Source organism: Sceloporus undulatus, chromosome 4, assembly GCF_019175285.1.
Source record: "Sceloporus undulatus isolate JIND9_A2432 ecotype Alabama chromosome 4, SceUnd_v1.1, whole genome shotgun sequence".
Taxonomy (NCBI): domain Eukaryota; kingdom Metazoa; phylum Chordata; class Lepidosauria; order Squamata; family Phrynosomatidae; genus Sceloporus; species Sceloporus undulatus.
The window spans coordinates 37,602,660-37,621,272 of NC_056525.1; the positions used below are offsets into that span (position 1 = coordinate 37,602,660).

Below are 18,613 nucleotides of genomic sequence, written 5' to 3' on the forward strand. Positions count from 1 at the left end.
TTGGTTTGTTGGCTTGCAGCTGATTTGAATGAAATGAACAAAACGGGGCAAACGGCACCGGGAACAAAGGGCAACGGAAATGAGCGCAAAGGCGCGGAAGGAAAAAATAAAATAGAAAGCGGAAAAAGGGAAAAAATCCAGAAAAAGCTCTGGAAAATGAAAAACGTCCGTTTTCACGTGAAAGTCACGAAATTGAGCCAAAACTGCTACCACCATTCCCTGGCACTTTGATTGGCTGGAGGCCCCAAGTCCCTCCCACCATCAAGGTACCTGATTGGCTGGGGGCAAAGTCTCCGGGTCCCGCCCACCACCCGGGGGCCCCTGATTGGGCTCGGGAGCCCTGTCCCCAAGGCACCAGCCAAAGTTCACATGATTGATGCAAGTCATTAGTCCCTCCCCCAACCATCCATGGCCTGATTGGCTGGGAGGTCCCAGTCCCTTTCCCACCATCCTTGGCCCTGATTGGTGGAAGTCCCCAAGTCCCCTCCCAACCATCCCCTGGCCCTGATGGCTGGTGTTTCCAGTCCGTCCACCATCCCTGGGCCCTGATTTGGGCTGGAAAATCCTCTTTGTCCCTCCCAAATTCCACTGGCCATTTTGTGTTTCTGCAGCATTTTGTTCCAGAACCTTCTCTGGGGCCCTCAGTGAACAGAGGGCTTCTTCTTTCTCTCCTGGGCTCCAGACTAGAGTTCAGAAGGCGGCCAGGCTCCTTGGGCCAAAAATGGAAGGATTCGGCGAAAGGGAAGGGGAACGTGTGTCCTTTCCCTGAGAGGGTTTATTCTTATTACACAGGCTCTGCTCTCTTCTGGGGAGAAGATGAAAGATGGTTTTATTTGTTTATGCCTGGTATTTTGGAATGGGAGGAGTGTTAAGGAAGCGTTTTGGACTAGGATAATGATAAGATGTTTTTATTGTATTGTTTGGATATTTTATTGTAAGGCTGCTTAAAAAGGGGTGGCCCATTTTCTTGTGTAGTAATTGTCTTGTTGTTAACTCCACAACAAACTTGTAAGGTTAGGTTTCTCACTTAGTCTCCTCGAGCTGGAAGGGGAGGGGGCCCCCAGAGGCCATCATTCAGGGCCCCCCCCCATTCTGCACTTCCAAGGTCCTCCGAAGAGATGGCCATTCCATCCAGAGAACTCCTCCCATGGCTCTTGGGAGAGCGCAGCGTATTCCCATGGATTTGCTCAAGAGGTTCATGGTGGCCAGAGTCCCATGGAAACCGGTCATTTACCCCCCATTTGAGGAAAGGAGACCCCCCCTTCACCCTGGACTATTTTTACTACCAAGGAGCTTGCTATCGGCTGGGACTCATAGGAATACTTTTCCTAAGCATTGTCACCCGCTTCTGCCCCTCCATTTGCCATTTGCCATGGGGTCTATTTCCAAACACTCTGGCTCCTTTTACTGCTTCTTTTTAATGGATGCTCTTAATTGAAAGGGTGCCCCTGAGGGAAGAAGGAGGCAGGGGTGGGTCTGCGTTGATTTACCGGTTCCCTTAGACGGGAATCCAGTCTCCGTCCATCCTCCGCGCGAATGGCAAGCTAAAAAGAGGGGCTGGCCAGGAAAAAGGATTGGGCCTGGAGTTTAGTTTGGGAGGGAGGAAACAGCAATGGGGAGGAAAAGGAAAGAAGCCCAGTTTCCCATTTCCACGGAGGGAGTAAATAGGGCCGGCTGGAGGGGGGGTGTTTTCAGGAAATCTGTTTTTGTGGGTGTCAGGAAGGAAGAGAGGGAGAAGTAGAGTGGGAGGAGGGAAAAACGAAATAAAAAATTAAAGGGTGGCCACATGAGCACGGAAGGACAAGGGGCCTCAAAAGGCAGGCTTTTTCTTTGAGTTCTAGGGATAGGGATACACGGCTATTGAATTAATCTGCATTTTGTGTTTGTGGCTTATAATGGAACATTCCCAGCCAAGATGGGCCAGGCAACAGAAACACGTGGGGACAATACAGCACTCTCCACACTGGGCAGAGACACTCTCAGGGAATTGTAGTTTCTCTGCATGCACGGGAGGCTGCCATGGGGACAATTGGGGTCTTCCTTCCCATCAAACTCAATCTCTTGTTGCCCCCCCAACTCCTTGGGGAGGAGGGCTGGGAACCCAATTGGTAAGGGGGGCCAAACAGGAGAAGAGGGAAGAACCGCTCCCTTTCCTGCTCCTGCTTGACTGGGGGCCTCCCTGGGGGATGGGAGGGCAAAAACTGGTTGGCCACTGGAGGAATGAGAGGCCACCAGGCCAGGAACGGCCTGAACCCTAAGAGCGAATTTTCTATGCTCCCGTGTTGCTCCAGGGGACCAAAGAGAAAGTCAGAAATGGGCGGCTACCAAAACCTGGCCATTCACTGACAAGGTCGACATTAAGATTAGAGTTCTGGGAGCAAGCCATCAAAATGGCCATTCATGCCATGGTATGAGAGTGTTGGTGCGAGGGTAGGTATTAAATATATATAAAATTTAAGAGGTACAATTACGATGGAAGCATCCAGCTTTTTTTTTTTTCCTTGTTTAGTATCCAGAAGCAAAAAAAAAATGGAACGGGAAGGACATCTTCCTTCTGCGGGCCATGACGGGAGTGGGTTGGTCACGGGGTTTTCAAAACAAAATGATTTGCAATCATTTTTTCCACCATTTCTAGCTACAGGGAACATACACCAGGGGCCCTCTCTCTCCAATTCCCCATCACTAATCCCCCACCACTCTAATAAGGGCATGGACGTATTTGTTGTGTGTGTGTTTGTGTATTGGGTGAGCTTGTAGTGAATCTATGGCCAGGTCTGGGAGCTTTGGTTGTGGTGCCCAGGAGGGAGGAAGGAGGGAAGGGGATGGCACCAAACCTGTGAATCGGTCAAAGGCGGCCTATGCCACCGGAGTATGTCACCCAGCAGGGATGATTTTTCTCTGTGGTCTTTGAAGTGTGCAGGGTTTTCCTTTTTACAAAGCCAATTCCTAACCCTTTTGGTCCATGTTTCAAGGAAAACTACATCTCGGGCGGACCCTCTTGTACACGGCTTTGGGGGTCCTCTCTTGCCTGGGAAGTGACCAGACAAGTGCGCAGGGGCCAACCGGGACCCCTCTGTGGGACGATGGCAGACACCAGAGGGTCCAAAAGAGGAAGGATCGTTTGGGCACCAACAGAAACGAGGGATTTTGCCGAGGTACAAAACAAGGTCCTTCGGGTGAGTCCCCATTCCAATTTCCTCATTAGCTTTTCATCGGTCATGCTGGGCCAGTTTATTGAAAGGGAAGCAAATAAAGTTAGGCCAGAGACAGTCCTGGTTAACATCTACTCGTCACCACCACTTTTTCGGGGCTTTTTTTCTTTGAAAAATGTCCCCCCAGGTTTGCTCTCTCCCTACTTTACTTTCCCTTTCTTCAGTCACTTCAAATTTCTGCAATTTTAAACGCGTTGCCAAAAGGCCGTTTGAACCCCATCACTCAAAAAGTCGGGAGAGGAGACAAAAAGAGCGAAACGGGGCAGTGGACTTTTCTTTTGCTAGGGTCCGAGCGCGGCAAAAAAAAAAAAAAAAGCAACAACTGCTGTGACCTTTCCCCGCTTGTGGGATCTTCCTCATAAACAACTTTGACATCCTTCACCCATTTGGTGGTTGTTTGCTTCGTCCACACGTAACTTTGTTTTTTCCCCAGGCTGTGAAATTGTTTGAGGATATGGGAAGAAGCGAACGTCTCTGGACCTTTCAACCGTTTGGGTGGCCCCCATGGTTCCTTCAAAACCACAAGTTGCTTCCCCAGAACTGCTTTTTAAACATTTTTTTTTTTAAAAAAATGACATTTGCCTCTGAAATTTGGGCAACAAATTCTTAAATGGCCCCTATAATGTTTTGGAGGAAGGCTCAATGTACTATAGTGGTCGGGAGAGTCTGGAGTTCAGTGTTTCCTAATCCAATCCAATATCCCAAGCCTATGGCCTCAAATTATACTTGAGTAATCCAGGGGTAGGCAACCCTTTGAGGACCGGGTGGCCGGGTGGTTTTCCGCTGGCGCCCCTCAAGACAAAACTGGGGGGCCGAAGCTAAAAAAGGATAACCTAAAAAAATAAATCTCTAAATATAATTTTTAAAAATTAAATAAATAATACAGAACCATACAATTACTGTAGGACAAAATTTTCAAAGGAAGGAGGCACTTTTTAAAAAATGGGGACAAGTGAAAAAAAATTGAATTTTTGATTTTTTTTTTAAAAATGTTAAATAAAAATGCATGTTTTTGTAGGCTTCTATAAACACTTGCCAACCATGCCCTCATTGTGAGACGCCAAAAAAGACCCCCGTGTTGGGCCAATCGGCGGCAGGACGGGGATGGGGGCCCGGGGTCCCAAGCCTTGGCTGGGCCCCATTCGGGCCACGGGGCCGGGCAGGTTTCCTAACCCCTGGGATTAAATATTATTGTAATATTAATTGAAAAGAATTTTCGAGGAAACAACTGGATTTCAAGGCACAGGAGTAGACTTTTTTATTGCTGACAGAATTTTTTATTTTAAGTTTTATCTTCATGGACTCAAATTCTGGGGTGCATTTAGGTGATCAAATTAATTTCTTTTTGGGTTTGTCATCATTGTGCTCCCGTCCCCTTGTTTTAGTCATTCATCTGATGAGGGCTATTTTCTGTTGCAGGTGGACCTTTGGCGGAGCTTTTTTGTCTTTGGGCGAGGTTTATTTATATTTCCAACTGAGGATGAATTGGAAACTGCTGACGAAAGAAGCAGGAGGACTTATGTACAGTAATGTGGGTGATGGAGAATTCCGAGAATGTGGGCCCCCCCTCTGTGGGGTAAGGAAGCTGAAATTCTATTTTGCCCTTTACTATGGAAGACTCTGAGGCCTTTCATTCTACACATTATCCCTGGCCCTATGATTTCCACTTTTAGAATTATAGGAATCATTAGAGCTGGGAATCATTTTACATCTTGGAGCTGGAAGGAAACACCATCAAGGGCCATCCAGGTCCAACTCCCGCCATTCAGGAAAATCTAAATCAAACGCATCCCCCGACGTATTTCCCAGTCCCTGTCTTAAGGCTTCTTTTAGGCTGGTTTTTAAAATGGCTGCTCTTCTTAGCACTTGAAACCTCATATAATTGAGTCCAGGTCCCCAATCCCCCTCTTGATCTGCTTTTCCCACAATGCAGTTTATTTGTATTGTTCATCCGGGCCTTTCTCAACACAAATGGGCATCCAAAGTTTCATTTTTATTGCATCCACCAAACTTCTCTGTTTGTTGGTTTCTTTTCTGTGGGAAGAGAGATGGATGGTGAAATGTGTGAAAAATATATAAACAGGGAGGGGCAGAGTGCTGGAGGAGATTCTCTTTGAAGGCTTGAAAAAAAATGGTTAAAAGCAGTGCATGATGGACAATAGAGGGGAAGGTAGGGAGAGCAGCAGAGGGGAGAAAAGGAAAGGAGGGGATTAGGATCAGGCCCTCTTGGAGGCCCAGGGGAGGGAGAAGGGGAGAACGGGCGGAAGGAAGGAGGCAAAGCCGGATCGCCTCCTAGGTCTGTGCGGAGAGGATAAGGAACTTGGGAAGGGGCAATAGAGAGGGGCCTCCTTTTTGGGTTGGGAGGGGGTCAGCCACCAACACCCTCACAGGACTTTTAAGGAACTGGGATTGAGTTGAAACTGGTGAGTAACCAACTCAAATCCTTGTTTTTCAGACCATATTTAGGGGTTCCCATTTAGCAATTTGAGTAAATATCTATGAAGGTTAGGAAAGGGGAAGACCCACAACAAACTTGCTTGTTCTCTAAATGTTTCTTTTCCTACCTGAGCTTGCTTAAGCTTCATGGTGATTCCCAAAAGGCCCTTTGTTATCAAAAATACTGGCGGTCTGGAAGGGACACCCACAAAGACATGCTTTAAGGGGAAATTATTTATTATTTGGTATTCGCTGAGGAGAAAAGAGAAGATATATTCGGTTGGGGGGTGTTTTGTAGCCACGGGTCCATTTTAGGGGGGAATTTTTATTATTATTGTTTTGTCAAACCTAAATTTTGTTGCAAGAGGAGGCCTTGCTATACGGGGAACGGCCCTGCAGAATCGTCTCTCGGTGTGTATACGACAATAAGGTACGCCCAGTGGGCTTCGTGCTCCCAACAAATAAATGGAAACTGAGGACCGACTTCTGAAATTAAAATCAACCGATTTCCGATTTATTAATGGGGGGAAAATTAGAAAACAAGGGGAAAAAACACCAAACACCATACGATTCACTTAGCATACCAAAACAACACCACCTACAGGGCTCAGGCCAAAAAAGCACTTAGGTTAAGAATGGAATTAGGGGAAATTTTAGGCATCCTTTGGGTGGGTTGATTACGTAACAAGATTTGTAGACTCCCTCCGGAATCCAAAAACTGGAATATTGATGAGCGAGATTGGCATTGAGGCTTCAGGCCATGGAATGGGGGACTGCGCCAGGAATCAGGAAGCCAGGAACCCAGGGTCAGGGCTTCAAGGGACAGATGGGCTCCCCCCTCGAAGTCCCAGGAATGGCAAAATCTGATGATTATTTATAGGCAACAATCTTTGTTTGGCCAAAGGAAAAACATCGGTGCTTGGGATAGTGGGAGACCAAAAAGGGTGTTTTAATTACTTGCTTTTCACCCTGGGATGTCCCCTGTCTGATTGTCTTGTCAGGGGGTAGGCAACGGCAAAAAACCGCGGCCCGCGGGCCGGATGCGGCCCGGCACGGGGCCTTGGGACGGCCTCCATGCCTGAGTCCTGCCGCCGATTTGCCGCTGGGCCTTTTCGTGGCAGTGGCGCTGTGCGAGGGGGCAAGGTAGTTCTATTTTCGCTTACACCATCTCATTGGATTTGGTGGGGCAAATTCAATTGTCTATAAGAAAGCGCAGAAACAGCATTTATCTCTTAACATTTTTTTTGTTTTTATTTGTTAAAAAAAAACAATCAGCACATTTTTTTTTGCGTGGTCCTCCATTTTTTCTTTTAAAAAGTGCCCTCCATTTGGAAAAAGGTCCTAACTTTGTCCTGGTTTATTGATTGATTAATTTTGTTTTTAAAACTTAGTTATTATTTTATTTTTTTTTGTGCTTCGGGTCCCCCAGTTGGTCTGAGGGACGAACCCCGGCCCCGGCTGCAAAACAGGTGTTGGGCCACCTGGGTCTTTATTGGTTGGTTTTAAGCTGCTTGGACAATAGACTTCAACGGAGGGGGGCCAGGAAGGAGGCTTAAAGAGGCTAAGAGAAAGGGCAAACATTGTTCTTCCTCGGTCCTATGTATCTCTTCTTTATGGCGAATCCCTAGATAAAGATGATGGGGGTGCCCATGGCAGATGGGTGGGTGTGACCTGATGTTCGTCATTGGCTTCGTGGGCAATGGTGGGGCAGGGCGTAATGGGAGTAGTGCAGCCGAAGGGTGCCAGGGAAGGGGCAGCAGAGATACCAAAAATTTACCTGGGCACGCTAGGCATTAGAGTAAAGGACGGTAAGAGTGCTAGGGGTTAACCGGTGCCAACAAAATAAAATGTGTGACCTCGGGAGTTCCGGCCCACCCCTATACCGTCCCTAAGAAGCCACAACCGTATGCCAAAGGGGCAGTGGGGAAAAGGTAGGGCGGCGGGTGGAGGGGAGATGTAGGGGGGAAAGGGAGAACCGTGAGCAAAATGGACACACACACACAAACACCACACAACACGTAAGCTTCACACAAAATGGGCAAGCTGGCAAACAAGAAAACGACGGAGAAACAGAAAGGGAGGGGGGTGAAAGAGGAGGAAATTGGCACAATGGCGAAGAACGGACCGGACGGCGGTGCCGGGGAGGCCAAGGTTTTGGGAGGGTTCGAAATGTGGGGAAGAGAAAGGCAGGAGCCGCCGGGGCGGGAAAGTGGGTAAAATGGACAACGCGGCATTGGGGGGCGGAAGCATCATATGGTTTAGGCCAGATAAAACCCACAGGCGGATGTCTGCTCATGCTACAATTGGACTGGAAATATGTACAATAAAAAAAAGAAACATCCACAAGGGACAGGTTATTTATACTGACAATTGGTTGATGTGCCGGGGGCCACGAAAAAAGAAAACAAAGAAGGAAAGACAAGGAAAAAGAAAAACAAAGTACATAGTAGCAATAGAGTAAGAAAAAAAAAATAGGGAAAAAACAGAAAAGAAAAAACAGTAAAAGAAAAGGAAATAGGAAAAGAAATAGAGTGTTCAAAAAAAGGCTTTTTAAATCACTTTAAGTAACTGTTTACACTGGGGAGAGGCAGGAATGGTCTGAAACAACCAAATTGAATTCCAAATGGGGGGGCTTGCTCAAAATATCTCTGACCAAACTACTGCAATAAAAGGATTAGCCCCATGGCTTCTGGGTTCCTCTTCATTCTTGGGGGCTCTATGAATTCCCCAACTCGCGTTGAAAAGTCAACATACAGCACAATATAGAGGGTTTGAAAGGTGGGTTGGACCCTTCCCAGATTGCAGCTCAGCAATAAAACCATAGCAGACAGGAGCTTGGGAAGGAAAATAATCCAGTATTAGTTTCAGGATATTGACCAATGCACTGACCAACTTTCCACACTTTTATAAACTATATCCACCAAAACCACAGTTGATTTCATCAAATCACTTTTGGGCATATTCTCTTCTCTGGAGTTTTGCCAAGGCTCCTCCTCTCAACTTCCTCCCATTCAACTCAACCCTTCTTGTACACACATCCAATTCCAATTCCACACCCCCTCTGCCTGCTGCGTGCCTTTACTTTATTGTTGTGTGAGTTTCATCCTCCTGGTGCCAAAACCCAGCCATGTAAGCATCCTCTGGCAGTTAAGCTTCCATCATGACTTGGGGGCTCTGACTCCGGGACGTCTATTGGCAGTTCTCACCAGGACATTATTATACCTGTCAATCAAAGTATTTTTTGCAGGATGGTTAATTGGAAATACTGTTTTTCAACCGGGTCCTTTGGACTATTCTGCTTTCCACGATTCCCTTATTAGGCACAAATCTCCAATTCTTTGCTAGCCCCTATGAGTAGGATACAACTCATTCCATGGATTATTTAGGGGTCATACGAAGCGGGGTCACATGCTTGGGTTTACTTCACAGAGAAATTTTCTTAATTTTTTACTCTCTAAAATAAGGGGGGAGGGCAGGGCGGTCAATGAATCATGAGGGCTTAAATCCATAGGGTAACCACCTTCCTCTCTAACTCTGATTTCAGGTCTCATCTGTTTCATGTCCTTCCCTTTACAGATGAAAAATCATTTTGACTCATTGAGACGAAGCCCCAACTAGGAAAACAAAACAAAAAAAACAAAACAAGTCACACACTAAATGGCCCGCCCCTTTTTGTAGGAAATGTTTGCCTTTACAAGGCAGCCCTTTGTCATGCATATGATAAGAGAGCGCCACGCGGGGAGTGCGGAGAACGTTGTCAGTACAAATACTGCCAGGCATTGTGGGAAAGGGTTTTATTTTTCTTGGATAAGTCAGTCTTAGTTGGACACATCAGAAGGTCCAAACACAGGGAAGAAAGAAGAAAACATACACATGCCTAGCATGGTGGGGAAAGGTTTTTCTAAGATAGGCACACCTAGCACTTAGTGAACAAACCGAAGGTCCACACAGGAGGAGGTGGGAAGAACCATACAGATTGCCAGCATTGTGGGAAAAATTGTTTTTTCTTCAAAGTTCATAAACTTAGTGAGGACATCAGAGATTCCACCAACAAGAGAGAAACCATACTGATTCTGCCAGCATTGTGGGGAAAGGTTTTTGTTTTTCTGGAAGTCAGTCCTAGTGACACCATCAGAGGAGTCACACAGGAAGAACCGACGAAAGGAGGCCATATACAACTGCCAGGCATTGTGGGAAAGCTGTTTGTCTCGGGAAAGGAAGTACACCGAGTGAAACATCAGAGAGTCCAAACAGGAGGACGAAGCCAGAAAACAAGGACAGCCAGGGGCTTCGGGTGAACAAGAAAGGGTGTGGATGGGAGTTTGGTCAAAACGTTAGGGACAACAGGCAAGAGAGAGACTGTAAACAACACCGGACGAGCACAAAGAAAAGATAAGACACAGTAAAAAAATGACCACCAGCACGAGATGTGGGTGGGAAAGGTGGTTTGCGGGGAGGTCACACCTAGGGACCAACAGCGCAGAGAGTGCCACACATGGTGAGGGAGAAACGCCAGACAAAGGCCAGCCGGGGGGGAACAGGGCGTGGGCGGTGAAGGGCAAAAACCAGAACCTGAAGGGACACAGCAGAGACATCCACACAGGAAAAAGAAGCCATACAATGCCAGCATTGTTGTGTGGCAGGGAAAGGTTTTTGTCGGGCGATAGGTTCAGACACAGTGAACCCTCAGCAGGAGAGGCTGACACGGGGAAAGAGAAGCGAGAACGCCTAACAAAGGCGCCCAGGCAGTTGTGAGAATTGTGTGTGTACTGCAAAGAAGTTTCACTACAAGGGAGAAGCAATAGATGCCACACAGAACGAGAAACCAGAGAAGCCACACACAATCCCAAGGCAAAGGTGTAAAGGAAAGTAATGTGAAGAACAAGACAGGTCACAGAAGGACATTACTAATCAATAGATGATGTTCGATCCATGTTTGTGATAAGAAATAAGGGGGGACCCCCCTGGGGTGGATTTTGCTTGTGTGTTTAGGTTTTGTCTGTTTTTTTCAAATTTTATTGTGTTACTGGGGGTAATGTTGAGGTGGGGGTAGGGGGAGAGGAGAATAAGCAGTGGCTCGGGGGAAGTTGTGGACTTCTGTGTGTGCCTGAAAACTTATTTCTTACTTGGAAATGCAAGGCAATTGGGATTAAGCCAGCCAAGATCCCTCACTCCCTGCCTCTCTCCAGCACTTTTGCCCCTGGAGCCTGAGAATGCCTGAGGGGGGGGGCAATCACTGTCCTCTCTCTGATTGGCTGAACTATTCCTCCAAACAGTTGGGGTTGGTTGGGCTTGCTCCGTCCTGGCTCTCAGAGGGAGTCATGAGAGAGAGAGAGAGAGAGAGAGAGGTTTTTCTCCAGCCCTCTTGGCTGAAAACTGTTACACTCCAAAGGGTTTTGGTTGCTCTGCAGGCAGCCTTCTCAAGCTGGAGTTGAAAGGGCCAAAGTCGCAGAAAAGGCACTGAATTAGAGCAAGGCGCGAAAATCACACGAAAAGCTCTGAAAAGTCCCCGTTTTCACGTGAAAGTCGCGAAATTGGCAACACTGACTGTTCTGCTATTGGCCAGCCTGCCAGCCAGTAGGAGGAGCTCCAGCCTCCGACAGAGCCCTAGGCAGCCAAGGCACAGTAACAAAGAGCAGCCAAGGCAAGAGCAGCCAAGGCACGGTAACAAAGCCCAGGAGCGGGGAAAGACCCCGGGAGAAACGCCAAACCGTACTGTGACCGTGCAGAACAGTCCAAAAACGGGAAATTCACGTCCCCCACCAGGTTATGGCAACCCTACTTACAGGCCACATCTAGGCATTTGGATTTTTTATTTCAACAATTGGCACCCTAATGATCTGCAAGCCATAAATATCTGAATGGCTGATACATTGCAGTTGTTCAGTGTGGATGGCATAAGACATTTCCATCAGGTTTAACAAGGGCAGTTTATAAAATGGCTGGGTTGGCTTTATTTAGCTTTTGCATGTCATCCTTTCTAATAGTTATATAGTATGCATACAGGCTGCCCTCAAGAATTCTGTCTAGCTGAGCATGTGCCTATATGTTAACCCATACTGGCTAATATTCCCCAAATCCCACCTGTAGATGAAATAGTTAAATCAGCCATGGGCCTTCTGTCAGTTATTGTGATTTGTGAACACAGGTGGAGATATGTCTATGTCTTAGTTCTTGCTGAGCAAGTCAGAGAAATAATTCATTATTTAACTCTTTGGCTTGCTTGAAGGGAAGTAGGCAAGAGTGCCTAATCTGGATTCATATGTCATGATGAGCAAACCACAAACTAAAGCAGGGGTAGGCAACCTTTTTGAGCCGGGGGCCGGGTTGCTGCCCTTAGACAACTGGGGGGCCGGAGGCAAAAAATAAATAAATAATTAAATAATTTTTAAAAAAAAAATTAAATAAATAAACAAACCGGGACAAATGTAGGACAAAATTTTCAAATGGAGGACACTTTTTTTAAAATGGAGGACATGTGAAAACATTTGTTGGTTTTTTAAAAAATGTTAATATAAATGCATGTTTCTGAGGCTTCTATACAATTGCCCCCCCTTGCCCCCTCGCAAAGGCCCCGGCAGCAATCGGTGGCAGGACCAGGCTGGGGCCAGTCCCAAGGCCTCGCCGGGCCAGATTCGGCCCGCGGGCCGTAGGTTGCCTACCCCTGAACTAAAGTTTTGTCATTATCTTAGCTGTTCCCACTGTAAGCAAAAATAACTGACAATTGTACACAAGCCCCAATGTTTATCCACAGTAATCCAGGGTTTCTAGATGTTGCTGGCTTATTGAAACTTGAAAACTGGTACACAATATGTGGCAATTCAGGGTAGGGGACAGTAATTCAAAGAGAGTGACAAACAGGCATTGCCAAGGAATGGAATCATAGAATCATAGAGTCGGAAGACACCACAAGGGACATCCAGTCCAACCCCATGCCATGCAGGAAATCTAAATCAGAGCATCCCCAACAGATGGCCATCCAGCCTCTATTTGAAGACCTCTAAGGAAGGAGACTCCACCACACTCCGAGGGAATTTGTTCCACTGTCGAACAGCCCTTACTGTCAGGACGTTCTTCCTAATGTTGAGGTGGAATCTCTTTTCCTGCAGTTTGCATCCATTGTTCCGCGTTCTAGTTTCTGGAGCAGCAGAAAACAAGCTGGCTCCCTCCTCAATATGACATCCCTTCAAATACTTAAACAAGGCTATCATATCACCTCTTAACTTTCTCTTTTCCAAGCTAAACATACCCAGCTCCCTAAGGCGTTCCTCATAGGGCATGGTTTCCAGACCCTTCACCATTTTAGTTGCCCTCCTTTGGACACGCTCCAGTTTCTCCACATCCTTTTTAAGTTGTGGTACCCAGAACTGGACACAATATTCCAGGTGGGGCCTGACCAAAGCAGAATAGAATGTCACTATTACTTCCATTGATATAGACACTATACTTCTATTGATGCAGCCTAAAATTGCATTGGCCTTGTTAGCTGCCGCATCACACTGTTGACTCACGTTCAACTTGTGGTCTACTTGGACTCCTAGATCCCTTTCACACATAGTTTCATTCAGTGCTGCATACAGAATCTCAGTATCTTTGTAGCAACAGCATTAATTTTTTAATCAGAAAATGGGATTTGTCAGTCAAAGGTGTTCTTAAGGAAAAGTTGTCCTGACTTTCATTTTTAATAAGTTGTCAGTAGGGAAAGTTAAAACATGTCACTCCGAAGTGGCATTTTGAAATGGGGAAAAATGTTATTTTGACATGTGCAAACATACCATTCCCTCTCTTACATCAGTTTATTCGTTTCAGCATTTCAGGTTCAAAACTCTATTGTTCATATTGACAGTTTTGTTCCAATTTAGTATTGAAAATGTAGTATTGAAAAATAGTTTGGAATGGCCAGAACTCCAGGGATCTTGACATTTTGACTCCTGGCTAGTTCCACATAGATTTGGCATGCAGGGCAATTTCCCATTTCTCCTGAGTTCTACAAAAGCACCCCCCTCCCCCCCCAAAAAATATCTTGGCTTTGTTTCCTGTAGGGAAACACACTTTGTGTGCGTGTGTGTGTGTGTGTGTGTGTGTGTGTGTGTGTGTAATATTTAAAAATAGAGAAAGTACTAGGCAATTCTCATCATTTTTGTTATTTTTATATTAACTAGCCCTGGGCTACATAATTCATAGATCAGTTACGATAAGTGATAGGATTTCTCTCTTTCCTTCTCTGTCACTATGGTTGATCTGGCAGCAAGCAGAAACTAGCAGCTACAGGAACTATGATCTTTCCAGGGCTTCGAAACCTTCCTCCTCCCCCCCCTCGGTCTGTCTACCTTCGGACCACCAGAGCAGAAGCCAGTTCTATGGAGCGGAGAAAATCAGGTTTCAGAGACCAGAGAGGGGAAAGGAAATGAGCTGGGATGTGCTTTGACTCAGATTAAAATCAGATCCAGAGAGGACCTTACAGAGTCATAATGTTTATCTAGTGTTAAAAGTGAACATATGCAAATCACCAGGGTTTACATTGTGAACCAAGGAAATATGAACTTCAGCATTGCCTCTGTATTTGTCTGCCAAGGATCTGCTATGACACTTTATCAATGACTTGGAGGAAAAAATTGGGGGAATACTTATCAAATTTGCAGATGACACCAAATTAGGAGGAATAGCTAATACTCCAGAGGACAGGATCAAAATTCAAAATGACCTGAATAGACTAGAAAGCTGGGCCACAGCTAACAGAATGAACTTCAACACGGAGAAATGTAAGGTACTGCACTTAGGGCGAAAAAATGAAATGCACAGATATAGGATGGGGGACACCTGGCTTAAGGAGACAACATGTGAAAGGGATCTAGGAGTCCAAGTAGACCATAAGTTGAACATGAGTCAACAGTGCGATGCGGCAGCTAACAAGGCCAATGCGATTTTAGGCTGCATCAATAGAAGTATAGTGTCTAGATCAAGGGAAGTCATAGTGCCACTATATTCTGCTCTGGTCAGGCCCCACCTGGAATATTGTGTCCAGTTCTGGGCGCCACAATTCAAAAAGGACATTGAGAAACTGGAGCGTGTCCAAAGGAGGGTGACTAAAATGGTGAAAGGTCTGGAAACCATGCCCTATGAGGAACGCCTTAGGGAGCTGGGTATGTTTAGCCTGGAGAAAAGAAGGTTAAGAGGTGATATGATAGCCCTGTTTAAATATTTGAAGGGATGTCATATTGAGGAGGGAGCCAGCTTGTTTTCTGCTGCTCCAGAGACTAGGACCCGGAGCAATGGATGCAAGCTGCAGGAAAAGAGATTCCACCTCAACATTAGGAGGAATTTCCTGACAGTAAGGGCTGTTCGACAGTGGAACACACTTCCTCGGAGTGTAGTGGAGTCTCCCTCCTTGGAGGTCTTCAAACGGGGGCTGGATGGCCATCTGTCGGGGATGTTTTGATCTGGATTTCCTGCACGACAGGGGGTTGGACTGGATGGCCCTTGCGGTCTCTTCCAACTCTATGATTCTATGAACTCATGTGTGACTCCAAGGCATGCTTCAGGGCATACCCTCAAGTTTATGTAGTGAGCTGGCTACGAAGATAGATCTTTATTTAGTTCTCATATATGAACCTGTACAATTTCAAACTTTTTCCCCTGCTGGGAAATTTGCAGGAGATTTTATCCATTTTGCACTTTTTAAAAAATAAATTTTATTGATTAAAATACACAAAACAAACAAAATAAAAAAATCAAAACATTTTTGAGGGGATTTTCTCTCTTTTTTTTTGGATCTCTGCATCCCAGCACCATCAGATACAAGCTTTGTTTGCAACAGTTTTTCATGAACTTCCAGAATTGCATGCAGTGCTATAGATTGGGTATGTGTGTATGCATGAACATGCATGTACATTTGTGTAATGCTGTTTTTAAGAACATTGAAGCCTTGCTGTTTGTATTTTTAAAAATCAGTCTGCCAGAGCCCAAATAGCCACAAGATGAAATGGGCTGCTGTTTCTCAATCACCTGCTAAATTGAGCCTATGGTAGATGCTGGCATTTGCAGGAGTGGGCTTTCTGGCAAAGAAAGCATCTAAATGGAAGCAGCATATTTTCCATGAGCTTTTGCAGGCAGTGCGATCTGTTGTCTTTACTGTCATTGGGAGGGAACCTTAGCGCTGAGTACTGATCAACAATACTAACTATTTGGAGGGATGTTGCTAGGTTGGCACAGGGACCAGCATACTAATCTGTGCCCTTATGTGCAGCTTGGCCTGCCATCTTGCCAAGCCCAGGCAACAATACACACAAAATAGTCAGCCTAGTGGCAGTAATTCAAGGCTCAGTGATCAGGGAGCATTTGTATTTAGTTTTGATATCCATGCGGGTTGTTTTTATTGGGAATAGGGGAATGGAAAGATTGGGTTTAATTACAGTCAGGTTATACAGTATTTTTGACAATGACTTGATACAGCTTTGAAGCAGACTGCATATAGGGCAGGAATGGGGAACTCATGTCTCTCCAGATGCTATAGATCGCAGGTCCCATCAGTCCTAGCCAGAACAGCCAATGGTAAAGGTGATTGAAGTGTAGGCCATCCCCATTTGGAAACCACTTATTCCTCATCCCTAATGCAGAACCTCAGTAGGAAAGTGTAATTCCCTAGGGCCCTCAATTTTGCTGAGATTTTTCTGATACTCTTCCTAAACAGCTTAAACCTCTATAAAAGCCTTGTCTAACCTTGTGCTTTCTAGATATTTTGGGATTCAACTCCCATCAGCCTCAATTAATACAACTAGTGGTGAGGGCTTGTGGGTATTCAACTCTAAAACATCTGAAGAACATTGGGTTAAGAAATGACAGATAGAAGAAGCACGGGGCATCATAACAATTTGTGGCAAAGCATTACTTTAGCAGCACCAGATAAATGCAACTACAGATGGTAGTAGCAATCAGCCAGGAGTGCCATTTCAATTTTCTAGATGTGTGTGTGTGTGCTGGAGTGCTGTGTAAATAAACTTAGAGGCACTGCAGAGGTTTCGTCATAGTGGTCTGAAAGCTGTGGTATATGGCAGATTTTTGGGGGGTTCAAATGGGAGGTTCAAATGGGGGTTGAACTGAATGGCCCTTGTAATATCTTGCAACCCGTATGATTCTAAGATTTTATGATTCTGCAAAGTACAGTATGCCGAGAGTGTCTTTCCAAGGTTGTACCCAGGATGGATTGCCTTCATTTAGGATTGCTGGATCAGATTTTTTAAAAATAGGAGGCATCTGGGAGCTGTGAAATGTCACAAGGCTGGGACACTGTGCAGGGTATTCTCTGGGTTTTGTGGCATAGAGATCTCTTAATAGAAAATGAATGTCCACAGGGAATTCATCATACTTTTTTGAACTTCAAAAGGAGCAAAAGTGTGGATATCAAGCTAATCCATCAGAGATGTTTACAGCAAAGATTCCCATCCCTATGCAGCATCTCAGCAGGGTGGGGCATTTGGGATTGGCCTACAGCAGGGATAGGCAACCGTTTTGAGCCGGGGGCCGGGTTGCTGTCCCTCAGACAACTGGGGGGCCGAAGCCAATAAATAAATAAATTAATTAAAAAAAATTTAGATAAATAAATAAACCGGGACAAATGTAGGACAACATTTTCAAATGGTGGACAATTTTTTTTTTTAAAAAAAAGTGGAGGACACGCAAAAATTTTTGCTGATTTTTAAAAAAATGTTAATATAAATGCGTGTTTCTGAGGCGTCTATAGACAATTGCCCCCCTTGCCCCTGCGCGCGAGAGGCCAAAGGCCCCGGCGGCAATCAGCGACAGGACCGGGCTGGGGCCGGTCCCAAGGCCTCGCCGGGCCGCATCCGGCCCGCGGGCCGCAGGTTGCCTACCCCTGGCCTACAGTGTCCAAGCTGGCAGATTCAATGATTGTATAGATTGATATGAAAGCCCCTTGGCAGTGACCTTCTTGTTTGCAGTTGCCTGTGTGAGCAAAGTCACTGGGAGGCACATGGGTCCCTGCAGATTCAGAAAGAAACAGTTCCAGTAGCGAGGATCACACATTTAATCCTTTCTTCATTCCTCTTATCTTTTTTTCCTTTTCTTTTTTGCAAATACAGAATAATTTAGTAACCATGACAACAGAAACAGGGCCAGATTCAGAGGTGAAGAATGCCCAAGAGGAAACTTCCCAGCAGCAACTAGAGGCAGCAGCAAGTGGTCCAAACACAGTGACCAGCTCCACGCCCACAGCAAACAGCCAAGAAGCTGAGGCTAATGAGAAACCAGGAGCCCAAAGTGACTCTAAACATGCAGAGCGGGTAAGTTGAGTTGGCTGCCAAGAATGCTATCACTACAGTTGAGCCTGACAAGGTTTTTTCAGTGCCAGGGCTCAGACACAGCACATGTCAAGTAATACAGAAGAGTGCTTCTGAGCGGGGTCTGAGTCCGTAGTAAATTAAGTTTCAATGTGCCATAATCAAAGTGATCATGTATATTCCAGTTGTTGCATCCAAAAGCAAGGATCTGGATGTACCTTAGAGAGAGGCAGATACTGTATATACTCATGTATAAGTCTAGAAATTTTCGTCAAAAAATTGATCTCCAAAAAATAGGTTGACTTATCCATGGGTCAATGTAAGTAGAGCATTTTAACTCTTCTCCTTCTCTGAATAGAGTAGCAAAACGTAAGAGCTTAGTTCATTCTGGGAGCACCCAAGAGAAACACCAGCCCCCTCCACTCTTTCCACCATGATGTTGCTTCTGGCCTATTTGAATGCTTGAGTGGAAAAATGGCAGTGGTGGCACATCTTGGTGCTTCCCCTCAAAGGAGTCCCAAGAGGAATTACATTTAGAAGAAATATGACATTTCTGTATGAAGACAGTAAACTTCATCCTTTACATCCTTTATTATACGCTCCTAAGTTTTATTCTCGATTTATCCATGAGTCATATCAAAATCCATAATTTTAGCCCCAAAACTTGTC

General features: G+C 45.6%; 1 protein-coding gene across 16 annotated transcripts in view; it reads left to right on the plus strand.

Moving 5' to 3' along the window:
• Positions 1-18,613, plus strand: part of EPB41L1 (erythrocyte membrane protein band 4.1 like 1) — a 304,150-nt gene that overhangs the window by 200,742 nt on the left and 84,795 nt on the right. For 15 of the 16 annotated variants that reach the window (XM_042466080.1, XM_042466083.1, XM_042466085.1 and 12 more), the window contains one exon: positions 17,747-17,947. In XM_042466080.1, the coding sequence (XP_042322014.1) occupies positions 17,747-17,947 (201 nt within the window). Of the gene's footprint in view, positions 1-16,676; positions 16,692-17,746; positions 17,948-18,613 lie in introns of those variants that run through there. The other variant, XM_042466087.1, reaches the window with a different exon arrangement.